The sequence below is a fragment of the Myripristis murdjan genome, chromosome 7 (assembly GCF_902150065.1).
Source record: "Myripristis murdjan chromosome 7, fMyrMur1.1, whole genome shotgun sequence".
Classification (NCBI taxonomy): Eukaryota; Metazoa; Chordata; class Actinopteri; order Holocentriformes; family Holocentridae; genus Myripristis; species Myripristis murdjan.
Genome location: NC_043986.1, coordinates 984,490 through 1,001,989, shown reverse-complemented (window position 1 = coordinate 1,001,989; position 17,500 = coordinate 984,490). Strand labels below are relative to the sequence as shown.

The window sequence follows — 17,500 nt, the reverse complement described above, 5'->3', positions numbered from 1 at the left end:
GTTTAAGGAGGTCATGTGACCTCTGTGTTTGTCAGAAAGAGACACCCATGGGCTTAAATGAAAGCTGAGAAGGTCCCCTTTACAATGATACCAAACATCATATATAGAATATTGACAAATAGGAAACTGATAGCCATTTCTGACTTTGGGCGACTAATCAATAGCTATGCTAATTAATCAATAATTATGACTAAATGGTAATCTTTACAGCTTGGCATACGGCAGAAATGGATTCAGCATTAAATAATCATACAGAAACAACAGATAAAGTGCTTTTCCTCAAAAATGCCTACCATGTTGTTTCCTAAGGGGCTTTTTCAATTTTCGGTCCTGACTATATGCTAGCTAGCTCGTTGGCTAGCTGGCTTGCAGTGGTGGTTGTGGTGGTGGGGGCAGAAAGTGTTTGAGATACTGAGTGTGTATAACTGTATTTTTTCTTAATTTAATGTGTATTTACATTTTTAAAATATTTTAATGAATCATTTTTATATTTTTATTCATTTTAACAAATCAAATGCCTGCTATGGCCACTAGGGGGCGATTTTGTGATGGCCCAATATCCAGATTTGTTTGAAATATATCCACCAACACATCTACCAAATTTGGTGCTTTTATCACAAAATGAACGATAGTTTAGCTATGCCGCCCCACTATCAGCCTTTATCTTCTCAGTTCCCTGTCTTACCCTCCAGCCATCGTCTGTGGCTCTGCCTGTCTCACTCCCTGCCTCACGACCTGACCAGCTGATCACTGAGCTGCTGTTCACTCAGCAGCCATGATCAATAATAATCCAGAGGGGAAGCGTGACATGGTAGATCAGATTAGATTAGGTAGATCAGACCATGCCGCTGCTAACCTGAACACGCTGTTAGCGAGCTAACTAGCCAGCAGGCTAACCATGCCGCTGCTAACCTGAACACGCTGTTAGCGAGCTAACTAGCCAGCAGGCTAACCATGCCGCTGCTAACCTGAACGCTCTGTTAGCGAGCTAACTATCCAGCAGGCTAACCACGCCGCTGCTAACCTGAACGCTCTGTTAGCGAGCTAACTATCCAGCAGGCTAACCATGCCGCTGCTAACCTGAACACACTGTTAGCGAGCTAACTAGCCAGCAGGCTAACCATGCCGCTGCTAACCTGAACGCTCTGTTAGCGAGCTAACTATCCAGCAGGCTAACCATGCCGCTGCTAACCTGAACGCTCTGTTAGCGAGCTAACTATCCAGCAGGCTAACCATGCCGCTGCTAACCTGAACACACTGTTAGCGAGCTAACTAGCCAGCAGGCTAACCATTCACAGAGCAGAACAGATCTGTACCTGAACCTGGGATTCTGCATCCAACACACATCTGCTCTGTGCTGATAATCCACATTGCTTTCACATCATCATCATCTTCATCATCTTCATCATCATCGTCATCGTCATCATCTTCATCTTCATCATCATCTTCATCATCTTCATCATCATCTTCATCATCTTCTTCTTCATCATCTTCATCTTCATCATCATCTTCATCATCTTCATCATCATCGCCATCATCTTCTTCATCATCATCTTCATCATCTTCATCATCATCGTCATCTTCTTCTTCATCATCTTCATCTTCATCATCATCTTCATCATCTTCATCATCATCATCATCTTCTTCTTCATCATCTTCATCATCTTCATCTTCATCATCATCATCATCATCATCCAGGGTTTCCCCCAGAAAACTTGCTAAGCCTGGTGGTCGGGCCGGTGGAGGGGGGGGGGGGGGAGGTTGACTCCAATAATTTAACAACATGTTAAATTATTATTATTATTTTAAAAATGTAAATTACTTATCAAACACACCTGTGATAACATAGATTGAAAAATAAGCCAGAGTGATACCTCTTCTCTGAATAGACAAGCTAAGCCAGTGTGCTGCTGTTAGCCAGTGAAAATAGAGCAGAGTGGCGACTCTTCACTTTGTTACACAATCTATGTGAGTGCGCTGCGGTAGCTGGAAATCTTCTGTGCCTTTTCCAGACACACGTTCATATTCCACTCAAAAACCACATTTCATTCAACTTATGTCAAATCCTGCCATATTCCACTTAGCAGTGCAGCTTGGTGGGGTTATCCTGGTCATTTCTGCCCTGACGTGCTAACATCCGTGCTAACTCGCACTGGCTCTGCCTCGTCATCGAGCCGCGGCTCGGTCGGCTCCGGGGGTGCACTCCCCTCGGCCCGGGGGCGCGCTCCCCTCGGCCCGGGGGCGCACTCCCCTCGGCCCGGGGGCGCACTCCCCTCGGCCCGGGGGTGAACGAGCGGGCTCATCGTCTCCTCCAGTGCTCCTCCGACTTCGGAAAAACAAAGTGTTCACGTATCGACCAGAAGATGTCCATTGCGCTTTCAACCATATCACCAGATGCAGTTAAAAGCTCTATAAACCGTCTTTGGTATCTCTGTTTCTGGTGCATAAAAAAACTATTTAAAATAAATAAACAAGCGACGCTTAGCCTGGCGGGGGGGCAAGGAAAGCCTGGCGGCCCACCAGGCCTATAAAGCACTGGGGGAAACCCTGTCATCATCATCATCATCATCTTCATCATCATCATCATCATCCTCAGCCTCTCTGTCCCAGCCTGGGCCTGGAGCTGCTGTCCTGTCTGTAAACACACAGCCAGCTGTTTCCCACTGGAGTCACTGCAGCAGCTGGTTAGCAGTTAGCAGTTAGCATGTGTGTGTGTGTGTTTGTCAGCTTGTTGTTGTAAACAGTGATCATGCTAACACACACGTCCACATGTCGTGAGCGGTTTGGACGAAAACGAGGAAAACCCACAGCGAGCAGCTCCGCCTCTCAGGATGCTAACACGCTAACACGCTAACACTGTTAGCATGAGGAGGCACAGCGGTCTGATGAGGAAAGTAACACTCACACCTCATTGGTCGATCTGTCACTAAACTCACAGCCACACACACACACACACACACAGACACACACACACACACACACACACACACAGACACACACACACACACACACACACACACACACACACACACACACACACACACATACACACAGACACACACACACACAGACACACACACATGCACCCCACACGCTGCTGTTGCTAAGCACCTCTGACCCCATAGCAACCATCCTAGCTACTGGGCAGGGGTTTCCATGGTGACCACACACACACACACACACACACACACACACACACACACACACACTCCACTGGTGTCCAGCAGCACTGTGACATTAAGAGCCAGCAGGAACCTGAGAGAGAGAGAGGGAGAGAGAGAGAGAGAGAGGGAGAGAGAGAGAGAGAGAGAGAGAGAGGAAATAAAAGGAATTGGAGAAAAAGAAATTGAAGAAGAAAGAAAAAGAGTGAGAAATAATGAAGAGAAAAAGAGAGACAGACAGGGCCTGTGTGAGCAGTGAGACAGACAGGGCCTGTGAGCAGTGAGACAGACAGGGCCTGTGTGAGCAGTGAGACAGACAGGGCCTGTGAGCAGTGAGACAGACAGGGCCTCTGTGAGCAGTGAGACAGACAGGGCCTGTGAGCAGTGAGACAGACAGGGCCTGTGTGAGCAGTGAGACAGACAGGGCCTGTGTGAGCAGAGAGACAGCTCGTCTTCATGTCTTGTCATGTCCAAACTAATTTTATCAGAATATTTATTTTTTTAAATATTTTACATTTTGGGGGGCTCATTTTATGCTATTTTTGTAATGTAATTTTAAATATACAATATAATGATAAGTAAAATTATTATTATTATTATTATTGTTATTAATTTTTTTATTGTTCATTTTTATTATTTTTTTTATTAATTAATTATAATTATTAATTATTATTATCTGGATTTTTTTAAATACATTTTTTTAAAATAATTTTTTTCTCCTAAATTGATTTTGGTTTCAGGTCATTTTAGTATAAATTTTATTTTATTTTTTATTTTCACAGTAATTTAAATGAGAAATGAGACGTCTGTCTGGGCTTCACAGCGTTAGCACGGCTAATTAGCGCTCCAGCTAACATAGCTACTAGCAGCTAGCGTTAGCCTCTTAGCATGTTAGCATGTTAGCATGGCTTATGGAGTCTGAACTGCTGCTGCTCAGTCGTGTTGGTCAGTGTGTGAGGCTCTGCAGTGTGCAGGAAAACCACCACACACACACACACACACACACACACACACACACACACACAGACACACACAGACACACACACACACACACACACACACACACACACACACATCTACACAGTCATCTCTCTCTCAGCATATTTCTATGGTGTGGTCATTTCTCTCTCTCTCTCTCTCTCTCTCTCTCTCTCTCTCTCTCTCTGTCACACACACACACACACACACACACACACACACACACACACACACACACACACACACACACACACAGAGTCAGGGTTTTGAATAATGTGCTGGTTCTTGCTGGTCTGCAGAAAAGATCATTTTAATACCAGAGCTTTATTAATTACAGCCTGTGTGTGTGTGTGTGTGTGTGTGTGTGTGTGTGTGTGTGTGTGTGTGTGTGTGTGTGTGTGAGGTGAAATGCAGTAAAACTGGTTGGATGGTGAAATAGTTTTTGCTGAGGTGGAATTATAGAGTTGTGACTTAATGACATTTGCTAATTGCATTTGTGTGTGTGTGTGTGTGTGTGTGTGTGCGCGCGCGTGTGTGTGTTGTCATGTAGGTTTTTTCATGCTAGGTTTTTTCTTATTTTTGCTGAAGTAAGGTTATGTCACTGTAGCTACCTCTTCATTAATCTATCAGTGTGTGTGTGTGTGTGTGTGTGTGTGTGTGTGTGTGTGTGTGTGTGTGTGTGTTGTAACTTAATGAAATGAGCAGCAAACTGGACTCATTAAGACATATTGATTTTCAGTTTGTCATTACAGAAAGCTCCAGTCCCTGTCTGTCCCACGGCCCAGTGTGAACGGGTCGGGGTGTGTGTGTGTGTGTGTGTGTGTGTGTGTGTGTGTGTGTTGTCGTGTGTGTGAGAGAAAAAGACACAAACGTGGCTCTGGACTCGCCGCTCCGTCTCTTCACTGTCGGCTGGGAAACGGTGCAGCCCGGCCCTGTGGAGACGGACTCAGTCTGCAGACACACAGCAGCTTCTAATGAGAGCATTCTGTGTGTGTGTGTGTGTGTGTGTGTGTGTGTGTGTGAGAGAGAGAGAGAGAGAGAGAGAGAGAGAGAGAGAGAGAGAGATCAGATTATCTGCAGTCTTTCCAGTCGAGCTGACATATTCAGGACATTTCCTCCCTCTCTCTGAGTGCCACTGAAGATGAGGTGCATTGTCCATTTTACAAAGCCTGCGCACACACACACACACACACACACACACACACACACACTCACACACACACACACACACACACACACACACACACACACACACACACACACTGCTCAGTTCCATTAACATCCTACTGTTAATCTCAGATGAGAGAGCGAGAGAGAGAGAGACAGGCAGAGAGACAGGTCATTCAGGCTCCATCAGGTCCAAATCCATTATGTTGTTTCTCTGTCGGCCTTCTGCTGGTTACCATGGAGACCAGCAGCCGCCATGACAACACCGTTGCGTGTGCGTGTGTGTGTGCGCGCGTGCGCGTGTTTCCTGCTGCTCGCTGCTCCTTCCTTCAGCAGTCGATGAGCTGATTTTACATTTTTATGCACATTATTGCTCATTATTCTCATGTTTATTATTATTATCATCATTACTCTTATTAATATCAGTCATAGAGTTTAATGAAGCTGAAGTGCCCGTAGTTGTATCATCATTATCAGTAGTGTTAGTAATTAGTATTTAGTAATATTTGGTACTAATTTTTGTATTTATTTATGCTTCGTTCTTACGTTTCTCCTCTTTTCTTCTCCTTTAATCAAAGTTTCTTCCTGCAGCTGAATCAGAATTAATATGTGATGGAGATCTGATCTATAACCAGAGACTGTAACCCTCCCTCTGCCAATTAACATGTCATCATGATCAATTAACTCTCTCTCTCTCTCTCTCTCTCTCTCTCTCTCTCTCCTCTCTCTCTCTCTCTCTCTCTCTCTCTCTCTCTCTCTCTCTCTCTCTCTCTCTCTCTCTCTCTCTCTCTCTCTCTCTCTCTCTCAGTATTGGTATGAAGGTGATGAAGCTGGAGATCTGCCGGTGGACTTCTCCATCGTCTGGGACGGAGACTTCTTCATCGACAAGCCGGCGTCTATGAAAGGTAAAGCCGCCGTGTCGTCACACCTGATCAATAACATGAATCAGTCCCTTCACAATATGAAACAGAATAACAGCAGCAGGAAGGTTTACCATGACAGACGCCTCCGATTGTCACAGTGTTATTGGTAACACTTCACAATAAGAGGACAACAATTAACGTTAGTTAACGTTAGTTAATGCCCTAATGGTTAATTAACTATTAGTTAATGATTATTATGGCTTTTACTGATGATAATAAAATCTACAATAACCCTTAAATAACATATAAATTAATACCTTAGCATGAACAGCATTAGTACATGATTCTCAGACACATTAGTTAACGGTTAGTTACCTGTTACTTCATGTTTATTACCTGTTACTTCATGTTTATTACCTGTTACTTCATGTTTATTACCTGTTACTTCATGTTTATTACCTGTTACTTCACATTTATTACCTGTTACTTCATGTTTATTACCTGTTACTTCATGTTTATTACCTGTTACTTCATGTTTATTACCTGTTACTTCACGTTTATTACCTGTTACTTCATGTTAGTTACCTGTTACTTCATGTTTATTACCTGTTACTTCATGTTTATTATGGCATTAACTAACGTTAAATGTTGTACTCTTATTGTGAAGTGTTACCGAATTATTCATGTTCCTACCTCTGTGTGTGTGTGTGTGTGTGTGTGTGTGTGTGTGTGTGTGTGTGTGTGTGTGTGTCTGTGTGTGTGTGTGTGTCTGTGTGTGTGTGTGTGTGTGTGTGTGTGTGTGTGTGTGTGTGTGTGTGTGTGTGTGTGTGTGTGTGTGTGTGTCTGTGTGTGTGTGTGTGTCTGTGTGTGTGTGTGTGTGTGTGTGTGTGTGTGTGTGTGTGTGTGTGTGTCAGCCTTGCTGTATAAGTGTGAGGCTCAGCGCTCCAGCTGCGGTCAGTGCCTCAAAGCCCCGCCCACCTTCGAGTGCGGTTGGTGCACCGAGACCAGGAAGTGCCTGCTGCGCCAGCATTGCCCCGCCCCTGAGCAGAACTGGATGCACCACGGCCGCCACAACCTGCGCTGCAGCCACCCGCGCATCACCAAGGTAGGGAATCGCACCCACAACCCCTGCTCAGGTCATCACTGAGGAAGGGAATTGAACCTGCAACCTCAGTTCAGGTCATTACTGAGGAAGGGAATTGAACCTGCAACCTCAGTTCAGGTCATTACTGAGGAAGGGAATTGAACCCACAACCTCTGCTCAGGTCATCACTGAGGAAGGGAATCGAACCCGCAACCTCAGTTCAGGTCATCACTGAGGAAGGGAATCGCACCCGCAACCTCAGTTCAGGTCATCACTGAGGAAGGGAATCGCACCCGCAACCTCCGCTCAGGTCATCACTGAGGAAGGGAATCGAACCCGCAACCTCAGTTCAGTTCATTACTGAGGAAGGGAATCGAACCTGCAACCTTTACTACAGTCGTTATCAGTCCTACAACCTTAGTTCAGTTCATTATTAATGTAGGGAATCAAACTCACAACCTTTGTCCAAGTCATGATCACGATAGGGAATTGAACCTACAACCAGCTCTGACTGGTTAGGAGTAGGACCCACTGCCGTCACCACCCTAGTCATCACCAAGGCAGGGAATTGAACCCACAACCTCTGCTGCAGTCGTTACTATGGGAACTGAACCTGCAGCCTTTTGTTCAATTCACCATTAATGTTGGGAATCAAACCCACAACTTCTGTTCACGTCTTTACTGAGGTACAGAATAAACCTGCATCCTCTGCTATAGCCATAATTAATGTGGGGAATCAAACTAACAACCTCTGCCACAATCGTTACCTGGGGAATCAAACCTGCAACCTCTGCTGTTTGTATCAGCAACATAGGGAATTGAACCCTAAACCTCCATTGATGTCATCAGCAAAATGGGTAACCAAACGAGCAGCTAGCTACACATCATAATGTTAGGGGGGGAAAAAACACATGCTGCTCTGTTACCATCAGCAAGGCAGGGAATTGAACCCACAACCTCAGCAGTGCTCATCAAAACCGTGGCAGCAGCCGTAGCCACTTTGAATCGTCTGAATGATCGAAGTGAGGAGGTAAACCTCACTCTGCTGAGGCAGGGAATCAAACCCACAACCTGCTGGGTAGCCATCGCCAAGGCAGGGAATTGAACTTGCAACCATAATCACTAAGACAGGAAAGTGAAACTACAGCTGTTGTTGTCGTCCTCCGTGAAATATCAGCTGGAATTATCCAGGCAGGGAATCGAACCCACAACCTCTGCTGTTTCCTGTCAGTTTGAGGTCCAGTCCAGTTTATTTTGGCTGTAATCAGTTAATCAATACCGACAGCAACATGATCGATTTGACTGATAGTCGCCCCTCGGCCCTCGTTACTCTGTCCGCTCCGCTCAGCTCAGCTCAGAGTAACATGACAAAGCAAATCAATATCAAATACTGACGAGGGCTGATTGATAAGTGATCGGTGATTGGTGTCTCCTCAGATCGGGCCCCTGACGGGCCCTCGGGAGGGCGGCACGCGGGTCACCATCGAGGGCGAGAACCTGGGCCTGCAGGTCCGAGAGATCGCCCACGTGCAGGTGGCCGGGGTCCGCTGCAGCCCCGTCCCGGCACAGTACATCAGCGCCGAGAGGTGTGTGTGCGTGTGTGTGTGTGTGTGCATGTGTGTGTGTGGAAAACAATACTGCTAAACAAATCGGTGCGTGTGTTTGTTGCTAAACGCCCCCTGCTCCGCCCCCCTCTCCGTCCGCAGGATCGTGTGCGACATGGCTGAAGCGCTCCTCCCTCACTCCCCCGGCGGGCCGGTCGAGCTCTGCATCGGCGTCTGCAGCGCCGAGTACCGCACGCTGTCCACCCAGACCTACTCCTTCGTGGTGAGTGTGTGTGTGTGTGTGTGTGTGTGTGTGTGTGTGTGTGTGTGTGTGGAGGCACTGAGGACACAGTGGAGGAGCCTAGACTGTGGCGATCAATCAAAGTATTGACTATCACCAAAGTCTATTTATAGAGAGAAAGCTGAGCCGCTGTGAGGCAGAATCTGTGTGGGTCAGTGGGGCTCAATGCTATAAACTGATCAGTCCATTTGATCCCAGATATTGATCAGTAACTGGACTGTCTCCCCCCCCTCGCCCCCCCACCCCCCCGCCCCGTCCCGCAGAGCCCGTCCTTCAGCCGCGTCCGGCCCGAGAAAGGCCCCGTGTCTGGAGGAACCAGGCTGACGGTGTCCGGCCGGCATCTGGACGCCGGCAGCAGCGTCACCGTCTACATTGACAAAGAGGAGTGTCTGTTTGTCAAGTGAGTGAATGAATGAACAGATGAATGGCTGAATAATTTAACAAACATACAAAAACACGACTTTGCCGTATCTTTGTTTTATTGGGACAGCCCGCTCGTATGAATCAACGGCAGAGACGCTTTATGTTTTTGTGTTTTGTGTTTGTGAGGCATCAGTGAACTAATGAATGAATGAATGGATGAATACTCTAAAAAATGAACAACTAAATATGTGACTTAACTGACGAATAAATGAATGAAGTGATTGATTTGTACAATAAATGAACAACTGAATGGACAAATGATTACCTGAATGAATTCATGATATACAAATGAAAAAGTGAATGAATGAATGAATACATAAACATTAAAGTGCAAATATGGACACAAAAGACAAACAAGTGAATGGATGAGGGAATATTTGAATGAACAAACATACAAATTGACGAATGAATGAATGAAAGAGTGACTGACAAATAAATGGATGAATAAGCGTGTGAGTGAATATATAAATAAATGAACAAATGAATGCATGAACACATGAACATGAATGCATGGGCAAACAGCGGCAAAAACACCACACAAATGATCAGCCAATCACTGAGCTCCTCTCTTTCCCCCACCCGCTTCCAGGCGGACCAATCGGGACATCGTCTGCGTAACGCCCGCCTCCTTGTCGGGCTCTGGCCCCGCCCCCATCCGCCTGATGATTGACAGGGCGGAGGTGACGAGCGCCGACACCAAATACATTTACACCGAGGACCCGACCATCACCAACATCGAGCCCAACTGGACCATCCTCAAGTAAACACAGCCACCGTCACAGGAACAGCTATCAATAATCAATACTGACACTATTATTGATCTTTAATGTGTGTGTGTGTGTGTGTGTGTGCGCAGTGGCAGCACAGTTATAACAGTAACAGGAACCAACCTGCTGACCATCCAGGAGCCCAAAGTCAGAGCCAAATATGGAGGCGTGGAAACGACGAATGTGAGTTACACAACTTATTATTATTATGATTATTATTAACATTTTGCAGATTTCACACTGAACACACACGACCGCAAGACTGAGGCCAGATGTTGGACACCATCTCCACCTCTGGACGTCCACTGGTTCAGGTCCTATGGGTAGCATCTCCTGTTAGCTTAGCATAAAGACCTGAAGTCTATGGGAGTGGTTAGCCTGGCTCCTCCCAGCAGCTCTGATTCACACAGAGGATCCTGTGGCTAGGCTAACGACTCCCATAGACTTCAAGTCTTTGTGCTAAGCTAAACATCTGGTCTCAGTCTGAGGAAGTCGATAAAAGGGGATTTTGCCCAAAATGTTGGATATTATTTTAAATTCTTTCTTAATCTGAGCTTTAAACCTGCTCACTACATAAACACACACACACACACACACACACACACCTATATATGCAGATAAATATTCTCTCTCTCTCTCTCTCTCTCTCTCTCTCTCTCTCTCTCTCTCTCTCTTTCTCTCCCTCTCTCTCTCCCTTTCTCTCTCTCTCCCTCTCCTTCTCTCCCTCTCCCTCTCTCTCTCTCTCTCTCTCTCCTCCAGGTGTGCTCTGTAGTGAATGACAGTGTGATGACGTGTTTGGCTCCTGGTCTGGTCTACAGTAAACCAAACCCACCAGAGGGGGCGCTGCACCCCGATGAGTTCGGCTTCATCCTCGACCAGGTCTCTCTCTCACTCATACACACACACACACACACATAATACACAATACACAATATTAGTAATTGAATTAGTAGTACTATATGCAGTAGTAGTATATGCAGTAGTAGTATGTACGTCATGTTATGTTATTTAAATTTGAATATCTGATGAAAAATTGAGATGCTGATGAGAGTGTTGATGTGATTCTGGGCTTAAATCACCAGGAGAGGAAAAACTGGATTTCTCTGCAGTTTTTTCCTCATAAATTTGTTTGTTTGTTTTTTTCTCATAAATTTACCTCTTTAATCCTGAAAATTCTGAATTTTTTTCATAATTTTGTGAGTTTATAATCTCAGAATTTTTGAGTTTTGTTCTCATAAACTTGTGAGTTTTTTCTCATAAATTTACTCCATTAATCTCAGAGAATATCTGAGTTTTTTTCTCATAAATGTATGACTTTAATCTGAGTTTTTTCTCGGGATATTCTCTGGCTCTGTAATAATTTCTGACACGTCTGATGATCCTGAAGCGACTCGGAGGATTTTGAGCTGAATCGTAACTCAGAGCCAAACAGACACAGATAAACAGGAAGTTTCAAAGTAAAAGTCTTAATGTTGTGTGTTGTTGTGTGTGTGTGTGTGTGTGTGTGTGTGTGCAGGTGTCCTCGCTGCTCGTCCTGAACACCACGCCCTTCACCCACTACCCCAACCCCTCCTTCGACCCCCTGGGGAACTCTGGGATACTGGAGGTCAAACCGGGCTCGCCCATCATCCTGAAGGTCAGAAACACAGAATGGATGAGCAGAAGAAGAGTTTCCTTTCAGAATAAAATCATGAAACAGACTCTTACTTTGTTGATCTGATGTATTTCCTGTTGAGACAGGAAGTGTGCAGCGGGGCACGGTGCAGGGAGGGGCCACTCAAACCAACAGGATCTCACTTTGTTAGAGAACCACTTTTATTCTGAAGGGACACTGAAAGCTTTGTGAAGGTTTCATTGAAACTTTAGTTTCCAGCCACGAGAGCAGGATGATGTCACAGTTTGACAGGAAGTGGAGGTCATGTGACGTCATCTCACGGGGTCGTTTCCTGATTTTTAGAAATAAGTTCTTCGTGTTCGGCTTCACCTCAGCGGCAAAATAAACTTTATTTTGCAATATTCAACTTTGTGAACTTTGTAAAGCCCATTACAGCAAATCAAATATGGACCATTTTATATTGTTAATTAAATTTCCAGGCTTAATTCTTTTGCAAAATCATTTCATTATTTCATTATTTCAGGGGGAACATTATCGAAAAACATTTTAGAGCCACTGTCCTAAAACATAATTTGATCAAAGTCAGTGCTTTCATTTAATTTCAGTTTCAGTTTTGCAGTATTTCTGTTACTCGTTAATTAATGTCAGTGTGTGTGTGTGTGTGTGTGTGTGTGTGTGTGTGTGTGTGCGTGTGTGTGTGCAGGGGAAGAACCTGATCCCCCCCGCCCCCGGTAACACCCGTCTGAACTACAGCGTTCTGATTGGAGAGACGCCCTGCCTGCTGACCGTGTCAGAGAACCAGCTGCTCTGTGATTCGCCGGATCTCACCGGGGAGCAGCGAGTCCTGGTGAGTGACAGGCCTTAGCCCCGCCCCCTTTTTTACAGCTTCCCCAGCCAATCACACTCGTCCCAGTCAGGACAGTACATGAACGTGATTGACTGATATTTTTTTATTTTAATTTTTTAATTTTTCTTTCTTTATTCACAGCAACGTTAAATTTATTTTTATCAGATTTCATTTCATTTTTGGAATTTATTCATCAGCCGGTGCCGAATGTGATTTTTCCACATTTTCAGGTTTTGTTCAGTTTCAGTGTTTCTGTCCGACCCCTCAGGGTTTAGGAGGGAAGGGGGAAAAAACAAAGAAACGCATTATATATTGTAATATTATATTATTTTTTAAAGTGAAAGCAGCCTAAAACGTCCCTGTGTCGACGCGGGTCATACTGACGTTCAGCTGTGTCTGTGTGCTTTTATTTTGTCATGACCTCTGTCAAGGAGCACCGTGGAAACAGGGCAGGGACTTTTATTGTGGTATTCCTTCACAGACGAGGTCAGGACGTGGAAATATCTCACGCAGATTAAAGATGAAATAAACTCAACTTCCTTCTAAAAACACAGATTATGCTGAAAGACCGACAACACAAAACCTCCTGTGGTCAAGCAAAGAGAGAGAGAGGTGTGTGTGTGTGTGTGTGTGTGTGTGTGTGTCGGTGTGTGTGTGTGTGTGTGTGTGTGTCGGTGGGGGGGGGGGGCAGATCTCTGTAAAGGTGAAAGTCGTTAAGTGAAGCTGCAGGGAGGCACAGATAATTGGTCTGATGTCACAGATCAGAGGGTGCACACACACACACACACACACACACACACACACACACACACACACACACACACACACAGTGGAGTTCAAAGTGAAACCGCTATTAGTGAACAAAGACTTTCCACACACCAACCATTGATTAATTATTAAAACTGCTGATTATTAATCGATAAAATATGTCATGCTGATGCTTCCATTAATTCTCTCTCTCTCTCTCTCTCTCTCTCTCTCTCTCTCTCTCTCTCTCTCTCTCTCTCTCTGCAGATCCTGGTTGGGGGTCTGGAGTATTCTCCGGGGACGCTCCATATCTACTCCGACAGCGCCCTGACGCTGCCGGCCATCATCGGCATCGGGGCGGGCGGCGGCGTGCTGCTCATCGCCATCATCGCCGTCCTCATCGCCTACAAGAGGAAGACGCGCGACGCCGACCGCACGCTCAAGCGCCTCCAGCTGCAGATGGACAACCTGGAGAGCCGGGTGGCGCTGGAGTGCAAGGAGGGTACGATCTACCACACCCGGATCTACACAAACACTCATTTATCCTGTATGAAGAAGAGCAAGGAGGGTGCAGTCTATCACATATAGATCTAAGTTTTAATTGATCTTTCTAATGAGCAGAGCAGTGAGGGTAGGATCTGTCGCACATAGATCTATACAAGCATTCATTTATCTTCTATAAGAAGAGCAAGGAGGATATGATCTATCACATGTAGATCTATATACGTTTTACTTTATCTGTTACAACAACTAGAGTAAGGAGGGTTGGATCTGTCACACCAAGATCTATGTAAAGTTTTTAAGTTTTTTAAATTTATATTTTATTACAGGTAGATTGCCACTAGCTGCTGTTGATGCTAACATGATGGTCATAATATTGATCCTAATCAGAATACTAATAATCCTGAACTTTATTTTATTTATTTTTTTTAATAAAGTGGTTTAATGATAAAATAAAAAGACACGCCCACACTCGACATCAGCCTCCTGTTGCAAAATTTGGTAAAATGTATTTTTATTACAAAAGTGGATGTTAATAACAAAATGAAGGAAGAAGTTACTACATTTTAGAAAGTTTTTACAAATTGCAGCGTGACGATGTGATGTTTCGTTACCAGGTTTGTTTCTATTCTTCCACCCCTGGTGCACAGTGTGCAGGACGTTACGTAACCATGGTGACATCTGTGTGCGTGCGTGTGTGTGTGTGTGTGTGTGTGTGTGTGTGTGTGTGTGTGTGTGGACAGTAAAGCTCAGCAGCAGAGAAGCTTGCAGGTTACGTTGTTCATCTGTCGCTCTCAGCAGGTGTGGCAGCACCTTGCTGCATACATTTGAATATTAATGAGCAGGACATTTGAATATTAATGAGCAGGACCGGCGGCTCGTCGGCTCCTCGCTCCTCCTGCTGGACGGAGACGGAGACGAGGATTCTCCTCCAGCGCCCCTGAACGTCTGCAGGCGTCTGTCTGCTGTCACCCTCTCACCTGACAGAGCGACAGGACGCACCGATAACCACCCGCTCCAAGGTTTTAATTCTTCTTCCACCTGTCTCCCTCTCTCTCTCTCTGTCTGTCTGTAGCCTTCGCGGAGCTGCAGACAGACATCCAGGAACTGACCAACGACATGGACGGAGTGAAGATCCCCTTCCTGGAGTATCGGACCTACACCATGAGAGTCATGTTCCCTGGGATAGAGGAACACCCGGTCCTTAAGGAGCTGGATGTACGAGACACACACACACACACACACACACACACACACACACACAGTCCGTGTAGGCTGCATATGAACTGATGAGTGTAACGGTGTCATTCCCGTGTTGTGAAGCACTTTGAGCTGCTGTTCCTGGTTGAGAGCTGCAGGTAAAGTTTATTATCATCAGACCTTCAGGACAGGACATGGGAGTGTCTCAGGCGACCTTCCCTGGAACAGTCTCCCTCTACTTTAATGAGAAAGGATTGAAAAGTTGACTTTATTGTCCATGGTGGCAGCTCTGCCTCAACTTTAATTTCCTACAGTAAAAGAATGTCCAAACCCAACATGGATGTTTGGTCTCCTGGTGGAAACTGACACCTCCACCTCTGCAGCCACGCCCACCTCCTGCTCCTCCCCCAAAGCCTGCAGTCCACATGTGTTCTTGTGGCCTGTTGTAAAATGGTGTGTGTGTGCAGACTGGGGCCTAAACAGTCTTGGAGCTGCATCAGTTGCTTTGACTGGAAAGCTGAGACTCTTGTGGATTCAATGAGCCACATTTGATTCCTGTGTGATGATGTTGGCCCCCATAGCAGCCATTTCACTGCAGGCAGAGACTTTTGTCCAACTGGACGTCACTGGAGAAAATGACCTCTAGTGACCTCTAGGAGAATCACAGCCTCATCAAACTTTACACACACAAACTAGAGGAGGATTCAGAAACCTAAAATCACAGTAAATCATGAATCAGAACCCGAAGTATCATGATAAACACATGGAGACCCTGCAGGCCGATCCTGGAACCAGATCCTCCTCCTCGCATTAACTCCCTGCCTGTCTGTCTCTCTGTCTCTCTGCCTGTCTGTCTCTCTGCCTGTCTGTCTCTCTGCCTGTCTGTCTGTCTGTCTCTCTGCCTGTCTGTCTGTCTGCCTGTCTGTCTCTCTGCCTGTCTGTCTGTCCTCCAGTCTCCGGCCAACGTGGAGAAGGCTCTGCGTCTCTTCAGTCAGCTGCTGAACAACAAGATGTTCCTGCTGACCTTCATCCACACGCTGGAGGCTCAGAGGTCCTTCTCCATGAGGGACCGAGGGAACGTGGCCTCGCTGCTGATGGCCGCCCTGCAGGTACCTGTCTGTCTGAACACCTGTCTGTCTGAACACCCAAACACCTGTCTGTCTGAGCCTCATGAGGGTCCACCTGCAGGCCCGTGAGGACCTGAGGGGGGCGGGGTCAGGGTCAGTGGCTCTCTAACAGGCGCTCTCTGTGCTGCAGGGCCGGATGGAGTACGCCACGGTGGTGCTGAAGCAGCTGCTGGCCGACCTGATCGAGAAGAACCTGGAGAACAGGAACCACCCCAAGCTGCTGCTGAGGAGGTCAGGCACCTTTCACCTTTCACCTTTCACCTTTAACCCCCTGAACCCCAAACCCGCCGGCAGGATAGAAAGACATGTATTTTTTAAAAAATCGCCAAAATTCAACCGTTTATCATAGCTGGAAGCTTTAAAAACCTATTTTTTCATCGGAATTTGAATTTTCCGACGGTCCCTGAATGCAACATGTCCGACTTCCGTTTAGCGGTAGAAAAAAGGACGAAACTAAGCCTAAAAAAGTGTTTTTTCATTCGAATCATTTTATTATACATGCTTCATTCAACAATTCGCCAAAAAATAGTCGTTTACTCAATCCAGATCATTCAAAAAACAGAAAATTCTGCGGTCTTCAGCGGATCTGAGACATCTTGATTGATTCAGGTGAGCCCAACAGTCGCGTGACAAAAATTCACTGAATTTCAGTGTGTAGGCAGCAGTAGTGACATGGAAGGACACAAGGCAGTAAAAACGCCTAAGTTTATACAGGTTGGAAAAATGTTAATATTTCAGGAAATAAATCATGTGAAGCCCTACTTTTTTTTTCCTGGATCAGTGACACTTGAAAAAATGTTCTGTACATTTATTCCAGTGTTTCTCGATTTTTGTAAAATAAATTATCAAAAAAAAATCAGTTTGCCTTTTTTATTTTTTTAGTATTTATGGCACTATAACTCTTTCATACTGTGTGAAAGACATGTTTGAATGGCTTCAGGTGATAGCCACAGGTGTGCTGTTTCCATAGAGGTGCAGCAGAAAAACAAGGCCACAGTGAGCCAAAATGTGAGGGGAGCAGAAAACACCCAAAAACTGCTTGGGGTTCAGAGGGTTAAAGGAACACGCCAACGTTTTGGGCAAAATCCCCTTTTCCAAACTCCCCCAGACTGAGTCCAGATGTTGGACACCATGTTCACCTCTGGACGTCCAGTGGTTCAGTTCCTATGGGTAGC

General features: G+C 45.6%; 1 protein-coding gene across 1 annotated transcript in view; it reads left to right on the top strand.

Moving 5' to 3' along the window:
• The window catches only part of plxna3 (plexin A3), a 116,896-nt gene that overhangs the window by 84,189 nt on the left and 15,207 nt on the right, over positions 1-17,500 (top strand). The window contains 14 exon segments of the mRNA XM_030055392.1: positions 6,115-6,211; positions 7,084-7,274; positions 8,691-8,839; positions 8,960-9,080; positions 9,362-9,498; positions 10,111-10,281; positions 10,378-10,471; positions 11,048-11,167; positions 11,805-11,924; positions 12,607-12,750; positions 13,765-13,999; positions 15,074-15,216; positions 16,152-16,307; positions 16,456-16,556. Of these exon segments, the coding sequence (XP_029911252.1) occupies positions 6,115-6,211; positions 7,084-7,274; positions 8,691-8,839; positions 8,960-9,080; positions 9,362-9,498; positions 10,111-10,281; positions 10,378-10,471; positions 11,048-11,167; positions 11,805-11,924; positions 12,607-12,750; positions 13,765-13,999; positions 15,074-15,216; positions 16,152-16,307; positions 16,456-16,556 (1,979 nt within the window).